Genomic DNA, 20,079 nt, shown 5'->3' on the forward strand with positions numbered 1-20,079 from the left:
TGCTGTAGAGAAGATTTTAAGTTTAATTAGGTCCCACATTTCAGCCTATGTTTTTCTCTAGATTTATAGTGTCCAACCTTACATCTAGGTCTTTGATCCATTTTGAGTTTATTTTTGTATATGGTGTTAGGAAATATTCTAGTTTCATTCTCTTACATGTAGCTCTCCAGTTTTCCCAGAACCACTTATTGAAGAGACTATCTTTCCTCCATTGTATATTCTTGCCTCCTGTGCCACAGATTAATTGGCCAGAGGTGTGTGTGGGTTTATTTCCAGGCTTTCTATCCTGTTTCATTGATCTATATTTCTGTTTTTATGCTAGTACCATAACCAGCTTTGTAATATAGTCTGCAGTCAGGAAGCCTGATTCTTCCAGCTCCATTTTTCTTTATCAGGATTGCTTTCAACTATTTGGGGTCTTTTGTGCTTCCACACAAATTTAAAAAACTTTTTGTTCTAGTTCTGTGAAAAAAGCCATTGAATGAAGGAGTGAGTGAGTGAATAAAGAAACCAATGAATCAGAAGTCATCAGAACCAGTGCTCTAGTTTAAGCCCTCATGTTACAGAGGGAGCAGGGTCCTGACAGAGACGGACCCATACCTCAACAGCGCCAGCTGTGGGACCAGGCCCCAGGGCTCCTGATTCTCAGGCTTACCATCCTCTCCACGGGTTCACACTGCCTGTCTTACTGGGCACCTGTGAACATTTCCAGTTAACTGAGTAAGTACAAAAGCATTTTCTTGTTATTGTTTTTAATAACTAAGTCATTGTGGATAACTTCCTTATATTCATGTCCCCCAACTGGTTATTTTACACCAGTCACAGTAAGCCCATGGACCCTGGCAGTGACAAGTTTAGGGACTGGCATGTGACCCAATGCTGGCCATTGAGGCCCGAGAAGAAGTCCACTGGGCAGATTCTGACTCCTTGTTCCTGAGGAGGAGTCACAGGGAAAACATCCCTCTCCTCCCTCGTACACTACTTTGTCTGACTCGTACTTGGACCTGCTGCAGCCATCTTGCTGCCAGTCTGAAGATGGGAGAGCAGAAAAATGGAAAGAATCTGGGTGCTTCTACATCAGCAGCTCTGGAGGCTGCCCCATCTGTAGTCTTTCAGTGAAACAGAAAGATAAATTATCTTATTTAAACCAGGTAAGTCAGATATTCTGTTATTCAGAGCTGAAAGTATCCTAAGAGGTTCAAACAATTTGACAGTTTCCTTTTAAAGGTTTCTATATGCTTCCTTAATTTCTTAAACAATAAAAAACTATAGAAAAATGTATATTTCTTCAAACAGTCAGGAATATCATTCAGCTGGCAAGGCTATAATGTAGTGTTGCCTTGGTGCTAATATTGACATAAATTCTATGTCTTTTTAATCTATCTTATACCTTTTTAGTCTCAGGATCCCTTTATATTCTTAAAAACATTGAGGACCTCCACTAAGCTTTGATGTATTGGGCTATATTTATTGATTATTACTGTATGAGAAATTGTAAATTTCTATTACTTCATTTAAGAATAATAAGAAACCTAATAAATACTATTTTCCAAAATAAAACAAAATTTAAAAGGAAGCAGTGCTTTACATGTTAGGAAATCTCTTCAGCATTTGGTATTGTTCAGTCGCTCAGTCCTGTCTGATTCTTTGTGACCCCATGGACTGCAACACACCAGGCTTCCCTGTCCCTCACCATTTCCTGGAGCTTTCTCAAACTCACATCCATTGAGTCGGTGATGCCATCCAACCATCTCATCCTCTGTTGTCCCCTTCTCTTCCTGCCTTCAATCTTTCCCAGCATCAGGGTCTTTTCCAATGAGTCAGCTCTTCACATCAGGTGGTCAAAGTATTGGGGCTTCAGCTTCACTCCTTCCAATGAATATTCAGGGTTGATTTCCTTTAGGATTTACTGGTTTGATCTCTCAAGAGTCTCCTCCAGCACTACAGTTCAAAGACATCAGTTCTTCAGTGCTCAGCCTTTTTTATTGTCCAGCTCTCACATCTGTACATGACTACTGGAAAAACCATAGCTTTGACTATACAGACCTTTGTAGGTAAAGTAATGTCTCTGCTTTTCAATATGTTGTCTAGGTTTGTCAATACTTTTCTTCCAAGGAGCAAGCATCTTTTAATTTAATGTTTGGTATAACAAGACAATTGAATTCTCACATGTGCTTCTAGCTGAATTGGTCATAATACATTGTTTTGGTTGAAATGTACATATGAGGAACATCTGAATTCAATGTAATTGGAAAAGAAGGGTTTTAACAGTCTTTCCAGATAACTGAGAATATTTTTCTTTGATACTACACCAAAACTTGACAAGTTTCTTAAAGGTTAGTTGCAATCTAGAATCTAAAATCATATCAATGAACTTTTCACATACTTTGATCTTAACACATTATTGATCAGGGGATTTTTGCAGAAACTAATGCCTGTGGCCAATGATTTGTTATATAAATAATAATGAAACACCTGTGTTTGAGTAAATATCAGCAACTTCTTTTGCACTTAATGTAGTTATTTGAAACTCTACATGTCTTACTAAAGCATTCTAATATTTCTTTAGAGTGTGACAGGCAGTATAGCAGGCACTTCTGTGCAGGAGAATAGAACATCTATTACAAATATACTGTGTTGCACTGCACTTTTCCCTGGCAGAACAGACTCTAAACTTTCTGGTAGCATTTTGTTCTTTTAGTCCTATAAGTACTATTTCCTCTAGGATATGTTCATTTATTTCATCTGGTAGTTGACAAGGTAGGTCTTTGTCAGGAGTTTTTTAGAAATGCCACAAGAGAGACTAGGTGTGGGACTACAGTCACCAGAATGGTCAGTTACCCATTCTCTAGTTACTGCTAACAAAAACTGTCATTTTATTCTGTGCATTAAGGCTACAGCAAATTTTAAATGCATTGAATAAACCACAATTACTCAAATAGAAACCCACTTTTTTATACCATTTTTGAGTTTTCCAGAAGATATTATAGTTTGCTGGGTGTTGATTGGATCAGTCAACTTCTTTCATATATTTATTAAACTGTAATATACAAGAGGGCTTAGTTATGTGATGGCCAGTCCTCCTGTCTTCCATTCTTGTAGATGCTATGGAAGTATCCTGAATAGTTGTCACCATGCAGACTAGCCTCTTGTCTTTCCATATAAGAACAATCACTTCTGCCTTCTGTAAAAATGTCATTTCTCTTCTCTGTAGATTTTTAGATTTCTCCTTCAATTGGTTTGTAGAAACACGATTCTCTCTTTTAGTCCCACAGACTCTGGTTTTAGTTTTCAACAATATCTCAGATGGATACACTGTTGTAATATAATAATTGTCTTGGTAAATATAGTGCCAAGAACCAAGATAAGGTTGTAGGACCAATAATACTGTTTCCTAGTTTCTTTCTTATACCTGTGTGAATCTCAAGGTTGTATATATATCCAGTTTTCACTTTCACTAAACTTCCTGACCAAAATTCCATGTTTTGTAACTTTTCCAGGATTATAGGTTTTTTGATCCTCTCCACTTTATCACTGCCTCATCAAGTGATAGCTCTTATTTGGGTATATATATATTGATTGAAATTTTGGTAGAAAATAATCCAAAAGCGGTTAGATTGTTGAAATTCTGTCTCCAGGAAGTAGAGTTTCTGAGTTACCATTAAAGTAATGTCATTATTTGTTCAAACCTTCTCATCATAAATCTTTCAAATATCAAATAAGGAATCAGTCGACCAATATTCTTTCCAGGGTGGCTTTATTTGTCCCATCAAAATTATTAATCTAAGAAACTTTTTCATGTCACCACTGGTTATATCAGTCCATTTTAAAGCCTTATACTTTTTATATGGTTTTTCATTCTGTTGGTGATACAAGTTTGTTTGAGAAGCAACCGACTTGAAAAAGTTATTACCAAAAATTAACCTTAGTATTTTCCTAACACTTTGTTGGTTATTACATCCAATAGTTACTTTACACTGACACAGCTATAAAGTTTTCTAGAACCAAAACAGCATTCTCCATCACTGTGAGTTTCATTTTCACTTTCCATATCAGAATCAATCACTAAGGTTTTTTGTCTTTTTATTGGTTTAATATTCACACTGTCTGTATCAGAACTATATTCTGAGGAACTGTCATCTTCTAAGACACTAGTATATATGTCGCTTGGACAGCCAAAGAAAGAATCTGCATAAAATTCACTGAAAAAGTCTTCACTCAAATTTCACAATGCATCATTTTTGAAAATTTTATGGTTAAAAAACTCAATGGAACAAAATAGAAAGCCCAGAGGTAAATCCATGCACCTATGGACACCTTATTTTTGACAAAGGAGGCAAGAATATACAATGGATTAAAGACAAATCTCTTTAACAAGTGGTGCTGGGAAAACTGGTCAACCACTTGTAAAAGAATGAAACTAGAACACTTTCTAACGCCATACACAAAAATAAACTCAAAATGGATTAAAGATCTAAACATAAGACCAGAAACTATAAAACTCCTAGAGGAGAACATAGGCAAAACACTCTCTGACATACATCACAGCAGGATCCTCTATGATCCACCTCCCAGAATACTGGAAATAAAAGCAAAAATAAACAAATGGGACCTAATTAAACTTAAAAGCTTCAGCACAACAAAGGAAACTATAAGCAAGGTGAAAAGACAGCCTTCAAAATGGGAGAAAATAATAATAAAGCAACTGACAAACAACTAATCTTAAAAATATACAAGCAACTCCTGCAGCTCAATTCCAGAAAAATAAACAACTCAATTAAAAAAATGGGCCAAAGAACTAAATAGACATTTCTCCAAAGAAGACATACAGATGGCTAACAAACACATGAAAAGATGCTCAACATCACTCATCATCAGAGAAATGAGGTACCATTTCACACTAGTCAGAATGGCTGCGAGCCAAAAGTCTACAAGCAATAAATGCTGGAGAGGGTGTGGAGAAAAGGGAACCCTCTTACACTGTTGGTGGGAATGCAAACTAGTACAGCTAAACTATGGAGAACAGTGTGGAGATTCCTTAAAAAACTGGAAATAGAGCTGCCTTATGACCCAGCAATCCCACTGCTGGGCATACACACCGAGAAAACCAGAATTGAAAGAGACACGTGTACCCCAATGTTCATTGCAGCACTGTTTATAATAGCCAGGACTTGGAAACAACCTAGATGTCCATCAGCAGATGAATGGATAAGAAAGCTGTGGTACATATACACAATGGAGTATTACTCAGCCATTAAAAAGGATACATTTGAATCAGTTCTAATGAGGTAGATGAAACTGGAGCCTATTATACAGAGTGAAGTAAGTCAGAAAGAAAAACACCAATACAGTATACTAACGCATATATGTGGAATTTAGAAAGATGGTGACGATAACCCTATATGCGAGAAAGCAAAAGAGACACAGATGTATAGAACAGTCTTTTGGACTCTGTGGGAGAGGGAGAGGGTGGGATGATTTGGGAGAATGGCATTGAAACATGTATAATATCATATAAGAAACGAATCGCCAGTCCAGGTTCAATACATGATACTGGATGCTTGGGGCTGGTGCACTGAGATAACCCAGAGGGATGGTATGGGGAGGGAGTTGGGAGGGGGATTCAGGAAGGGGAACACATGTATACCTGTGGTGGATTCATGTTGATGTATGGCAAAACCAATACAATATTGTAAAGTAATTAGCCTCCAATGAAAATAAATAAATTTATATTAAAAAAACTTGCATTTATAATATAAACAATGTTGGAATAAAAACCTAATGGAGGACATGGGTAAACCTATGGCTGATGCATGTTGATGCCTGGTAGAAACCAACACAATACTGTAAAGCAACTATCCTTCAATTAAAAATAAATTTAAAAACCTAATGGAGCAAAATGTGAACAATGACAATCATAAGATGTATAATGAACTCTTGATTAATTTTAAGCTTTAACAACTTTGCATGGTGATACAGTTAATAATATATCAGTCTCTAAAAATGGATCGATAATGCCTCTGGTCAGTAACATTTGGGTAACAAAAGATGTATTAATATGTCTCCAGTCAATAATGTGTTAGACTCCACTGGTCCATCTTACACTTGGAATAAGTTTTCTTATCCATGGATGATATTTTTTTAAAAGCATGCATTGGTCATTTCAATAATATTGACTGAGTTATGAAGATCCTCCAAGTGGTAAGACATTTCATTATACAACATCAAAAAAAAAAAAAATCACATTGGTTAAGATCGTTACCAATCTCATCTCACCAGAAAAATCTTTTAAGTATTGCTCATGATGATGGATACAGGTTTTCCAAAATTCTGATTTTTGGCTTGAAATATCTAACATTATCACTGGTAACAAGTACTTTCAATTGTTTTTCTTGAAGTGACAGGCTTACTGTATTCATTTTTGAAAACCTATCTGCCAAATACTCAAGTCTGAATACTCACAGTTTGTCTCTCAGTCATTATTTTAATTAGTGTTCCATGAAAAGAGCAATGGGTTCAGCTCTCATATGTGCTTTTCCTTGAGGCAATCTCCATATTTTGATGTACAACAGAATTCTTTTATGTGCATCTCCCATTTTGCCACAAAGCATATTAAAAAGACATGCATTCAAGGGTTGATACTTACGTAATTCCTTGATGAAGCACTAAAAATTAAGTGGAACTAGCCTACCTGCCTCTCACTCTTACACACACATACACACAGACACACACACACCCCTTGACCCTTCCCTCATGGCCCCTCCAATCCTGAAGGCCTGGCTTGGGATAAAAGTACATTCATTTTAGGAGCCAGGCCAGAGAAGGACTTGACTCAGCGGGGGCTGGAGGACTCCCGAGGAGTTTGCAGACCACATGTGAGCCTCACTGCTTTAAGCTTTTTATAACTTGCTTTGGTTTCGAGGTGCTAGTTGTCCCTATTTGTTACTGTCCATGCTGCCTGTGGGAGGCTCCTCCACTTTTAGATGCACCCAATAGAAGCATGGGTTGGAGAAATTCCAGCTGCCTGGCTCAGGATTTCACGTTTTTGGACTTTGGGTTTAAGTCCCAAAGAAATGAAGTTCGAGTTCCAAATTCATCATTTAAGAATTCTATAACTGAATGAACTGCAGATCGTCTGCAGGCCTTGTTTTCTTAGAAAATCAGAGGACTGAGTCCAGTGATCTCTAAACATCTCCCAGTCCCCAAACGTTATGGTCCTAATATGCTAAAGGCATGTGTGCACAAATGGAACATTCTGAGTATGCTGTCTTGCACCCTTCCTCACAGCTCTGACTGTATTTTTGAGTCTCTCGAAGTCATTACAGACAGGTTTTGGGAGGAAAGAAGTATGCAAAGAGTTCAGATGACATCAGCTGATTTTCTCCTGATGAGACTGTTGGGAAATATCCAAGATTCCATATGTAAAAACAGAAATTAAATGCTAAAATGAAATAATAAACTAGTAAACAATAAATTCAATTTAACTGTATCATGTACATGACATATAAAACCAGTAACTGATTTCGTTACAGCCTGAGAAAATGCAATTAAGAGTTAATACCTACTGGTATGTTCAATGATATGTGTTAAAACCATTCAAACCAAGTAAAAGCAAAATCTTTGGGCAAGTAAGAGTAATAATGAGTAGAATAGATTGTAAAGGATAAAGTTATTGGTTTCAGAAGCTTCAAATATAATTTTATTTAGAGTTCCCAGAAACATACCTAGTTATATTTTGCTCTTTTTCTATCTACTAAATATTTACTGATGTTTCTGAGATGATCAGAATTTTTTTCCCCAGCTCTATTACTGAAAGTAAATGTATCTGAACATACTAACTCTATTTAGTCAATTTACTTCCCTATTTTCCAACCACATGATAAAGGAACTACTAATTTAGCTATTCATCCTTTGAAATAAGTCTAAGAGTTTTATATTTAAAGAGGCATTACTTTGATGTACAATGCTTAAAAAGCACTAATTGACTTTATTTTGACATTAAGTAATGAACTTCTAACACAATTATAAATAGTAAAACAAAATGGTTAAGAAAGTCAAGATAGTCTCAAGGCCTCTTTTTTTCTGCATGAGGAACAGGATATATTTTATTCAGATATTTTGGGACTTAATTAGTGTTTTGGTGACATCACACATACAGAATAGAAACTGTGACCCTTTACCAAAGGATGTAAACCATCTTATACAGTGTTTTTGCAAGTAAATGGAAAGTGGGTTTGAGAGGGAAGATTTTTTTTCAATGTAAAAAGTTTCCTTCTTTGCAACTGAGATCAAACTGCCATAATTTTTTTTTAATTGTAAGATTCTAAGAGTAAGTTAAATATAAAAACAAGGCAAAACTTTCAGAGTTTCTCGTATTTGGAAACAACAGGCAAATGGAAATCAAGAAATCATGATTTGACTCTAGGCATGTTGATCAAGGGATTCTTTAGCTTCAGCAATCTGAACTGAAAATAAGAAAATCATGGATCAAGATGTCAAGGTAGGTTGTCCCCAAAGTCCTCCCCATCACAAGATAGGTACTTAAACAAGTTACCATTGTGAAAATTCCAGAACCCAGGGGGCGAGGTGGGGGCACCCCCTTGGACCCACAGAGACCAAAAAGGAAAGCATTACAAAGGTAAGAAGAAGGTCTACACTCCAACTGCATTGCCCATTCTGTGGATAGTTACAGGGCCACATGAGATGGCCCCTGGGCCTATAGCTTTTGGGGGGCGCAGGGGAAGGGGGAGAAGAAGGAACCCAAAGTAAAAATTCAGCTCCCCTAGCACTGTAGGGTGCTTCCCAGAAAGTCCACTTGGGTCTCCCCTCACAGGGATCACTGGGGAAATCTGTGGGGCTCGACCATGGAGACTCAGACATGGAGAAGGGGGGCCAGGTTTACAGTAACCATCACTCAGATATTGGCAGAACACATTCCTCTTTGCAGCTACAGCTCATCAGAGATTGCAGCCAGAGGCTCTTTCCATCTGCAGAGCTGTGCTGGTAGCCCTGTCTGGCCAGGGAACTTGGTGGGCAGTGGAAAAAAAAAAGGATGCTAATTTAACATTGCAAAAACCTATGAATGTGTAAATCTCACTGGTAATAGTAAACACATGGTCAGAGTCAGATTCTCTAACATTGTATTGGTGGTGCATAATTTGCATGCAACTCTACTTTAAATGTTAAGATGTATTAAAAACAACCATAATTAGAATAATTTGTTATTGGGCACAGTAAGTCCCAGACTTTCAAAGATGTGAATGTGCATTTGCATGTACAATCATGTAAGTTAGTTCACGTGTCTGGTGTACACTGTTGTGTGCATGTATCCTCTACAAGTAGTTGTGTTTTTGTCTACTTTATTGTACAGTACTGTACAGAATACAGTAAGTAGTACACTATCTTTATTTCAAGCCCAGGATGTCCAGAAGCAAGTGTAAAAGCAGAGGTGATATAGCTGATACTACTATACTCTTCAAGGTACTGTATTGTACTATAAGATTAAAAATGTTTTCTTTTTTGTGTTTATGTATTTGTGTGAAAAGTATTATAAACCTAGTACAGTACAGTACTACATACCCTACTGTGTTACTTGGATATTCTAGGCTAACTCTGTTGGACTTATGAACAAATTGGACTTATGAATGTGCTCTTGGAACAGAACTCATTTGAATGTAGGGGACTTGCTGTATATAATAAAAAGATGTGAATGGTATCATCAGTAACCTAAAACACAATGGATGGTGGGGTAGATATAAAAGTACAAAGTTTCTGTATGCTGCTGAAGTTATTATCACCTTAAAAATAGAATATTACAAATACATTTTATGTAAGTTTCATGGAACCATAGGAAAAAAAAATCTGTAGTGGTCACAAAAAAGACTGAGTAAAGGAGTCTGAGTATATTGGTATAAAAAGTCATCAAATCACAGAGGAAAATATCAAGAGAGGAAGCAAGGAGCAAAAGATCTACAAAACAGAAAATTATGAACAAAATGGCAATAGTAAGTCCTTGCCTATGAATAATTTCTTTAAATGTAAATGTATTGAATTCTCTAGTCAAAGATACAGTGGGTGAATAAAGAAGAAGATCCAATGAAATGCTGCCTGCAAGAAGCTCACTTGAGCTTTAAGAATGTACAAAAGACCCCAAACAGCCAAAGCAATCCAGAAAGAAATAAACAATACTGGCATAAAAACTGACACATAGGTTTATTACTGAGCTCTCAATTCTGTTCTATTGGCCTATGCATACATGTCTGAATAGTATTTGACCAGGGAGCCAAGAATACTCAATGGAGAAAAAATAATCTCAATAAATAATGCTGGGAAAACTGGATATTCACATCCAAACAAAGTGAAAATGGACCTCTTTCTTATGCCACACACAAAATAAGAACTGGATTTAGACCTGAAACCATCATTTTCTTAATACAACACTTGATATTGGTATCAATATCTTGATATCGGTCTTGTCAATGATGTTATGGATAGGACACCAAAAACACAAGCAACAAAAGCAAAAATAAATGGGGCTAAATCCAACTAAAAAGTTTCTGTAGAGTAAAAAGTGATCACGAAGAGCCAACCTATGGACTGGAAGAAAATATTTGTAAACAATGTATCTGATAAGGGGTTAACAGCCAAAATATATAGGAACTCAAACCACTCCACAGAAAAAAAACAATCCAACTGAAATATGGGCAAAGAATGTGAATAGATGTTTTTCCAAAGAAGGCATAAATGGCCAACAGCAAAGTGAAAAGGTTCATTGGTGAAATGAAAACCAAAACCATGATGAGCTCACCTCGCAGTTATTAGAATATTATCAAAAAGGAGAGATGACAAGTGCTAGCAAGAACATGGAGAAAAGGGAACACTTGTTCATTACAGTGGGAACATGAACTGGTACAGCCACTATGGAAAACAATACAAAGGTTCCCCTAATAACTAAAAATAGAACTACCATATGATCCAGCAATCACAATTCTGGCTATTTATCTGAAGAAAACAAAACACACTAACTCAAAAAGATATATGCACCCCCTGTTCATTGCAGCATTAGCGACAGCTGTCAGGATGGGAAAGCAACCTCAGTGTCCATCAATGCATGAATAGATAAAGATGTGTTACATATAAACACAAAGGAATATTATTCAGCTATATATAAAAAAGGAAGTCTTGCCTTATGTTAAATGGATGGAATTTGAGGGCAATTTGCTAAGTGAAGTCAGTCAGATAAATACCATAGGATCTCACTAATATGTGGAATCTTAAACAACTCTACCCGCCAAAAAACCCCAAACAGATTGGTGGCTGCCAGAGGCAGGGGCTGAGGGACAGGAGAAATGGATGAAGGTAGTCAAAGGCACAAACTCCTAGTTATAAAGTAACTTCTGGAGATGTAATATACAGCATGGTGACTATAGTTAATAATACTGTTTTGTACATTTAAAAGGTGCTAAGAGTAAATTTTTAAACGTTCTCACCACATATACACACACACATATACAACTGTTACTATGTGAAGTGATGGTTGCATTAACTAACCTTATTATGGTAATCATTTTGCAGTATATGCATACATCAAATTATTACATTGTACACCTTTAACTTACACATATTATATGTCAATTCTATCTTAATAAAGCTGAAAAAAATTTTAAAGGAAAATCATGATCCTATTTTAGCCTGTCCTACTAACATATGAATTAATAAGAACATCAGTGGTTTGTCAGTTGAGACAATCATGAGACAACTGCCAAGAACCCTGTGTTGTTATATCTAAAACTGGAAATATACTATAGTGAAATGAAAGCTAACAAATATTTATCATTTGTCTTGCCATCTGCTTCAATTTGTTAACCCTGACATTTCTTTTTTTTTCCATCACACCTAAATATTGCATGACATTCCTTAAAGAAGTTAAACTACTGAATATTACTCATTCCTAATTTATTTAATGCTTACTGCACACTAGGTATTATGCTATGAACTGCAGACACAAAGGCAGGTAAGCCTTGCACTCAAGTAACTTAAGAGTTTTAAATTAATTTCAGATTAAAAATACCACAGCTTTTTTTTTTAATTCAAGGACTTTCTGTTCCCATTAAATTGGGAGGGATGACAGAAGGATGGTTATAAAATGAATGGACCTTTAATTTTGAAAACATAATGGTAGTATTTCTTAAATTTCTTCATAAACAATAAGAAAAATAATATCAAAATGCTAAACACAGAAAATTACTGATCCAACATTAAGACTATTGATGCCTATTTGTGGATTCTAAACACAAATTAGGACTTAATGGGATTTGTACTTTATTTTTAAAATCATGTGTAAAAGCCCCAAAGGGTTCTGAGTCACACATTCGATGACAGATCTATATTTAAATATAAAATTGAAATGCTTTTTTCTTGTATTGGAACCAAAATTTTATCTTAGCTGGAAAGACTTCTTGCAGAAGCTCAGAGAAGACAAGGGCAATGAATACATCATACCTGGGCTCACATCGTCATTGTGCCAAAAGGAAAGGCTGTTAGGAAGGCACAGTGACATAGCACAAGGCTCAGTAACCACTCCATCTGCCTAAAACCATTCCACTCACCTTCCACCCACAGAATTGATGGTAATTTGGTAAACTACCAAAATAACAAAAGGTTAAACAGTTACAAAATGTGATTCCTTATGCAGAGCTAAGAAAACCAATGAGTAATACTCTTCACGTGGCCATAGATATGCAGATCTGTTCCCTCAGGATTAACCTGCTTGTTCATGTGAAAAAAATAAGTATTCTAAGGGCTAAAAATACATTTAAACCCCCTAAATTCTTCATTTCTATCAGTAATTGAAGGATCCCCCCCTTTAATAGGACCATGAATCTCCAAAACATTTAAAAAGCACATATAATAATCTATTTAACTTGGATGGACCCCATCAAAGAAAGATACAAAATTTAACTTACTTTCTTTTAAAATCAAGAGCAGAAAAAAAAACACCCACAAAATCATTGAATCTCTGTAAAACCTCTTGCTGTTGTTCAGTTGTTCAGTCGTGTGGACTCTTTTCAACCCCAAGGGCTGCAGCATGCCCGTCTTCCCTGTCCCTCACCATCCCCCGGAGCTCCAGACAATCACCGGATCCTATCATTGTCCCAGACTTGGATTTGTATTTCCAATTCTGGTGACCAGATCTAGTCAACATAGGTAGAACCCTCCTGCCTCTAACACATTCCTCACACCTAATTAGTTACCAAATTGTACCATGTCCTGCAGAATCTACCCTTACAAAATAAATCCCTTTATTTCAGCAGCCAAACGCAGGCTCCAATCACTTTCTTGCCCTGGGGTTTCTAATAGATGTGCTGTTTCTCTCTTGGCCTCCAATCCATTCTCCATGCTATTTCCACAGTAACTTTTACCACATCCCTGATTAAAACAGGCTTCTAGGACAAGAGTCATTCTCTCTCACCTAGCATCTCTTTCTGACTGTTCCTGTCGGTCTGTGTCTCTGGCCTCCTCACTGAAAATCCTCTTGCATTAGACACTGAATTCTGTATGGGTCTCCAAAAGTGGTGTGTGGTCTTAAACTTTTGTCCTCTCTGCCTTCTTCAACCAGATAACTCCATTTTCCCTTAAAATTTAGCCTGGGTGAAGCCTGCCCAGGAATCTGATTTGTATTCTTCTTTGCACTCCCACAGCTTCCTCTTCACACCACCTCCCACCACCTGGAATTTCCTGACACCAGGGAAACCCTCAGAAGCAGAGACTCACTCTCTCTCTCACTCAACTGTGTATTAATGTACATATACCTAACCTGGCATATAGTGCCTATAATGCCTTACTGTATTACAAAAGTATGCCTTGGGCTTCCCAGGTGGCACAGTGGTAAAGAATATACCTAACAATGCAGGAGATGCAGGTTTGGTCCCTGGATCAGGAGGATCCCCTGGAGGAGGAAAAGGCAACTCACTTCAGTATTCTTTCCAGGAAAATTCCATGGATAGAGGAGCCTGGCAGGCTACAGTCCACGGGGTTGCAGAGAGTCAGACACAACAGAGCACACACACAAGTATATCTTACCTTATAGAATCACTAGCTAGGTTCTTGGAAAATAAGAAAAACCTATATTGGCAGGGTGGAGACTCAAGGCCTCATGTGAACCTGCAGAATTTCCATAAATGGTATGCTTTGTAGTCACCAAAATAAAATAGTCAATATACTATATTTTTAAAATATCAAAGTTATTTTAGCTACATTAAATTAATTACACAATTACCTACAATTAAATTTCCATTTATTATTCCTTATATGCTAGAAACCTTTCAGGGTAGCCTTCTCTGAAAGGTTCAAAAAATTTACCCTGTTCCATTAAATTTTCTTGTTTAACATAGTATGTAGGTGTATAATAGATAATATTCAGAATGCAGGTACTATTATAGATAATATTCAAACAAAGAGGCATTCACTTTTCTGTCTTTCCTTTATACATCTAATAGCTTTTCATTTTGACTTTCAGCTGGAGCTTCCTACTACCTCCTTCCTTTGCATGGTCATCTCAGTGCTCAACTCATTGTAAGTAATGAGAGTGTATTTTTCAAAGCCTGCATTTACTTTACCCACTTTGGATACACCACAGAAACCTCTTACACCTCTTTCTGATCCCTTTTCTTCCTGATCTCTCTCTTGTCTATTCCAAACAGAAATTATTCACGCATTTTCATTCAAACAACAAACATTCATTAAGTGCCTGGATAATGGGAACAGAGTTAAGATTTATAATTCATTTGGTCTCAGAAAAGGTGCATTCATATAAACTCAATCTGTGACTGTTATCCACAGTGAGAAATGCATTTTGCGTGGCAGATTGGTACACAATGCTATATTTATGTATAGAAATAAAATTTCATGAAACAAGACTTAACCCCTGTGCCATGCACTAGAGCCTTTTACTGGACTCAGTTCAGTTTCTTTTCATTTTGTTGTGTGGAAGCCTACTAAATTAATTACATAGCCCACTAATGAGTCCAGAATTACAATCTGAAAAGCACTATCCTAAAATACAGGAAAGAGATTTGTGTTTTGGAGAGACTACTGTATTTTAAAAACTAAACAGAGTTAAAAATACCAGAGAGGTTGGAGAGGGGATGGCAAAGGAAAAAAGAGGGAGAAAGAGAGGGAGGTAAAATAAACAGGGGGTTAGGGGGAAGCAGAAAGAGATAATTAGAAAAGTATATATAAAAAAGCCAGAGAGGGTTAAAGAGAGAAAAATAAAGGCCAGAGTCAAAGAGAAAGAAAGACTTCTGGGGTAGTTTCTGGGGTTAGAGGAAAGGTCACAGCCTAGTTTCCTTGGGCTGAAGAGCTGCTGTCGCCATCATCTCCCTCCCATGGAGCAAACTAGCTGCTAATCATTGATCACTGCTTCCCAGCTGCTCTCATCCTTAAACCTTAAGACTGCACCCCTGGGTGTTTGGAAAGATAACAAGAGTGGCCCATTAAACACTTTTTTAGCCTGCAGCGGAGATGAGAGTATTATCTGCAGAGGACTAGATGAAATCAATGGTGGCGTGGGAACCCTGGAGTGACGTGTATAGAGACACAGCATTGAAAGTGACACCATGGAAAGTCAACAAAGTTGAGCTAAGCACAGCCTAGCCATGCTCACTTCATGGGTGTGAAAACATGCCCTGACTCTGTGTAAGAGCATCCTCTGATGAGTGAGAGGATCCCCTAGGCAAAGCTGGAACCCAGGGGCATTCCCTCTAAGGTCAGCAGATGCTGTTTATTGTGAGATGTTCTTAGCAAATAAATTCAACCTATGGTCCTAATACAGTAAACAGTTATTTAGCTCATCCGCCATTGGAAGGATCCTAAATTAGACAGTTTTTACCAAACTCTACGTATTACATTGTGAACCATTTCTTAGAGACAAATGCTTAAACAAGTGAGACATACACCTGGAATAAGTGAGCCATGGAATAGTAGGCACTAATAATACACATGTTCATGTTCTTCTTAACCTCCACTGATTGGCATATATTGCTTAGTTAAAAAGTGCTGAGAACTGGGAGTGTACAATGAGGGCAGGGTGGTCCTGAATACAGTGCCCCACCTGCCCGGGCTCAGCAAGTTCTTCCCTGCAGGCCTGTCTCACTCTGCATCTGGTCACAGGTGCAAGTGGAAGCAGGACAGAGAGGAAAAAAATGCTAAACCCTTGATGTGTTCACTCTTTTCCTCTATTAGAAGGTAGTAGGGAAACAAACAGGAGAGGGCAGAGGGTTTATGAGCAGGAAGCAGAATAGGGGAAGAACTAACAAGTGATCAAGGATGGATGAGGTGGGCCATGAGAGATGCTCACAGCGCCCCGTGCATGCTCGGATAGTAATGGAGGCGGGGGTGAGAGTCAGCACATTTCAACAGACATTTACAGAGCACTCAATTTAGCTACAATTCAAGAGGCAGCAGGGGAACTTACAACTTAGGATGGCAATAACCCTGAAGAGCAGTAACACTGTTCCCAGAACGTCTTAACCTCCATACCATGTTATGAATCAAGCAAAGTGTGCCTGCCCAGGAAGCAAGTCTACATTTGAGACAATATGCTCAGGACCAGGAAAATAATAAAGGCATATTCTCTTTGGATATTATATATAAAAAAAAAGTTCAAGCTCAACAGGGCAGAAACACTGTGTTTGCCTCTGGAGCCACCTATAAGCCAGATCATGTCAGAGGATCAAAATAAAGGCTGTTCACACTAATAACCCAGTATTTTTACCTCTGTGGTTATAAAAGCAGTTGGTAACACTAGGCATCTACAGCTTAGTGATGGACAGCCAGTTCGTCTGGGTTTGAATGTCAGCTGCTATTTGACCTTGGGCAAGTTATATAACTTCTCTGTGGGGTTTCCCCATCTGTAAAATGAAGACGATAGTTAAGACCTACTTCCTAGAGTTATTGTGAGAATTGAGTTGATACAGGTTAAGGTACATAGAACAGTGCCCATCACACACTGCTCAGGAAGTGTGGCCTGACGTCATTTTTCCCTAATCAGCACCCATACACTGAGGGAGTGGCATGAGTCAAAGGGAGGGTCACGCTCAAAGAGGATATAACTGTGAGTGTTTGGGCTGACAGTCCAGACACTGACCAGTTTGGGGTTTAAGATCCGCTCCTAAGAAATGTCCCGCAAGAGCACGGGTGACCATGTCCAGCTCCTCCATCCAGTTTTCCATACTTCTGCTTCAGGAGCTCCTGGTCTACTGGCTCCTTGCCAGTTGATCACTGTCAATATATTTTATATTGGTTGTTACATACCTCATTTAGAAAAAGAGTACTTGTTTGCCTCATAACTTCAAGACAAACTGATAAAGATTATGAATTATCCAGAAATCAGTAGACACAAATGTACATAAACTTAAAAAAACTTGCTATATTTTAAAATATACTAGAACCTGAACCATAACAAGATGAGGATTTGGACCATCTCACATAAATCTAATTTCTCTTGGTTTTGGCACAGCTTTAAAAATCTAAAATTGAGTAGCTGACATTTTAAGAACCTAGTTATAGGGTTTCAATTTAAAGCAAGTGCACACGCCACATGCACACACACACACCAAAAAACAACACTCTTGAGCAGTTGCCATAACAACATAATACAAAGCCTACCAAGCTCTTTGTTATCCTGCTGAAGATGCTGTGCAAAGATACTCATGTTAGATTCTTTACTAATTAAGTGGAAAAGGTTAACAAAATTCGAGATTCACATGTTTTTTTTTTTAAATCTGTGCTAAGACTCAGAAAAGCAAATACTAAATACTGTAAGAAAAAGAATTTAAAAATAACTTATCAGCAAGACCAGTTACAGATCAAGGTAGACACAATGTTGAAAGAAATGGGGAGATGTTTTTCTTTTATTTTGTATGCTATATTCCCTTCAGTATCTGCTCCTCCTAAACTGTGCTATACTATTTAAATGGAAGAATCAATTCAAATAATACAATTTGATAACAGAGTCTCTTACTTTACCAACGCATTTAAACACTCTTCCCTCTTTGGCCACCTCTGATATCAGCTCATTTGAGAGCTCATACTTCTTCATGCTAACTAGACCTAAGAAGGAAAACCTGTTTATAAGTTAATGAGCTCTTATGTTTTTAAAAAGAGAAAAAAAAATCGTGACAGAGGAGAGAAAGAAGGGATAAATAGACCTTTTGGAGGCTGTGATAAAATAATCTTGGTTTTCCTTCCCCTTCTCTGACTAGCCATCTCTGTGTCTCTTCTCTGGAGAAGGCAACGGCACCCCACTCCAGTACTCTTGCCTGGAAAATCCCATGGACAGGGGAGCCAGTGTTAAACCCAGACCCCCTTAAGACTCACGTGTAGATCTTCTCAGTCTGTTATTGTCTTAAGTGGTATCATTTTTGACCAGTGGCTTCAGTTATCATCAGTATGCATTCACAATCCCAGAGCCTCTTTTCTGAGTTCAGATCAGTTGATTCAACTACTTCCTAAACATGGCCACTCTGGTCCCCCTTGAAAGGCAAGTGGGGTTCTCCTACAGTGCCCTTTACCTTGATAAGTGGGGTTCTCCTACAGTGCTCTTTACCTTAATAAGTGGCAGGTCCTAATAGGTATTAAGTACCTATTTGCTAAGTAAATGGATGAATGGATCAATCAATCAAACCTACGGCACAAACCAAAAAACCTAACGACCATCCTTGGTAAGGCCTTTTTTCCATATCCAACTACTCTCTATTTTACTTCCCAAACATTTCCTAGATTCATCTCATTTCCAAAATTCTCCCAGCCACTACTCTCTAAGCCACCAGTCTTTGCCTGGATCACTACAGTAGTCTCTTAACAATCAGGAACACACAGATATAGTACAGACAGAAGTCAGGCAATCAGTATCAATGGTTATTAAACTAACTGATAAAGTTGGACTAAGAAAAGGGAAGAGAACATTTACTAAATGTCAACTCTATGCCAGACACTGATCTAGACACATTACATATTCCACCTCACTTAATCACCACAGTGACCCATTTTCATAAAAGAAACTCAGCTGAGCACACAGCATCAGGGAGCTACTCCTGGTCACAACCTCCGCTTTGTTTGGTCCCCAAAAGCAGAGAACAATGATAAATACAAAGAAGAGTGTGATGATGGTGATGATCACAACGTAATGAGAACATATTTCAGACATGGATCTAAGCACTTTGTATGCATTATCTCAGTGAAAGTGTCACCACCCTCCCATGAAGCAGGAATTATTATCACATTTGCAGATAAAGAAACTGAGCCACACAGGACTTAAAATTACTCGCTGAAGGTAAAAAACCCCTAAAGTGTCAGAGTGTTTATTTAATTTACTAAACAGCAAGTTAAAAGAACTGGTGAAGATACCGTGCTAGAAAAGAAAACCCACTCCTGCCCTCAGGGGTCTAGCAGTGAACTTGAGGAGCTTGTCCCCAGGGTCAGATCTGTTTTTTTCATCCTGGCCCTACCCACTGGTGGGAATCCCCCAGCAACTTCAATCCCATTTCTAAAGGGCGCATTTCAAGCACAGGTCAGGCTGCCAGCCTCTTCCGCATGCCCATAGATTCCCAGTTCTCCTCCAACAGGATACCAGGAGGAGATGCTTTAGTGCTTATACTAATTTGGTCACAATATTTCTCTTACAAAATCTTAAAGGCATGAATACAAAGATTATTTTTACAAGGTCTAATCTAGTACTTACAATTTTATAACTCCATCTGGGCACCTGGAACAGAACTGCTGGCTGCTCTTGTCTTGTTTATGTTGACTCTGCCCCAGCTGCACAAATCTACAAATTATAATGTGTAAAAAAAAAGTAAGCTAAAGGAACTACCTGCCACAAATTCAGCAGATGACACAAACTGTACCGGTGTTCGAATGACAGTAATATACTTCATCAGAAAAGCACACAAGAGGGCCCCATGTGACACAAGACTCGGTTTATAAATGATGCCTGATGTTAGAGTGGGTTTATGAGAATAGAGGAGGGGGAAATGCTTACAGTTTAGGTCATAACCATGGCTATAAAAATGAAAGAAA

General features: G+C 37.8%; 1 protein-coding gene across 1 annotated transcript in view; it reads right to left on the bottom strand.

Moving 5' to 3' along the window:
- Positions 1 to 20,079, bottom strand: part of FIG4 (FIG4 phosphoinositide 5-phosphatase) — a 187,941-nt gene that overhangs the window by 39,852 nt on the left and 128,010 nt on the right. The window contains exon 22 of the mRNA XM_040238513.1: positions 19,742 to 19,828. Within this exon, the coding sequence (XP_040094447.1) occupies positions 19,742 to 19,828 (87 nt within the window). The remainder of the gene's footprint in view (positions 1 to 19,741; positions 19,829 to 20,079) is intronic.

Source organism: Oryx dammah, unplaced genomic scaffold, assembly GCF_014754425.2.
Source record: "Oryx dammah isolate SB20612 unplaced genomic scaffold, SCBI_Odam_1.1 HiC_scaffold_4, whole genome shotgun sequence".
In the NCBI taxonomy this organism is placed as follows: domain Eukaryota; kingdom Metazoa; phylum Chordata; class Mammalia; order Artiodactyla; family Bovidae; genus Oryx; species Oryx dammah.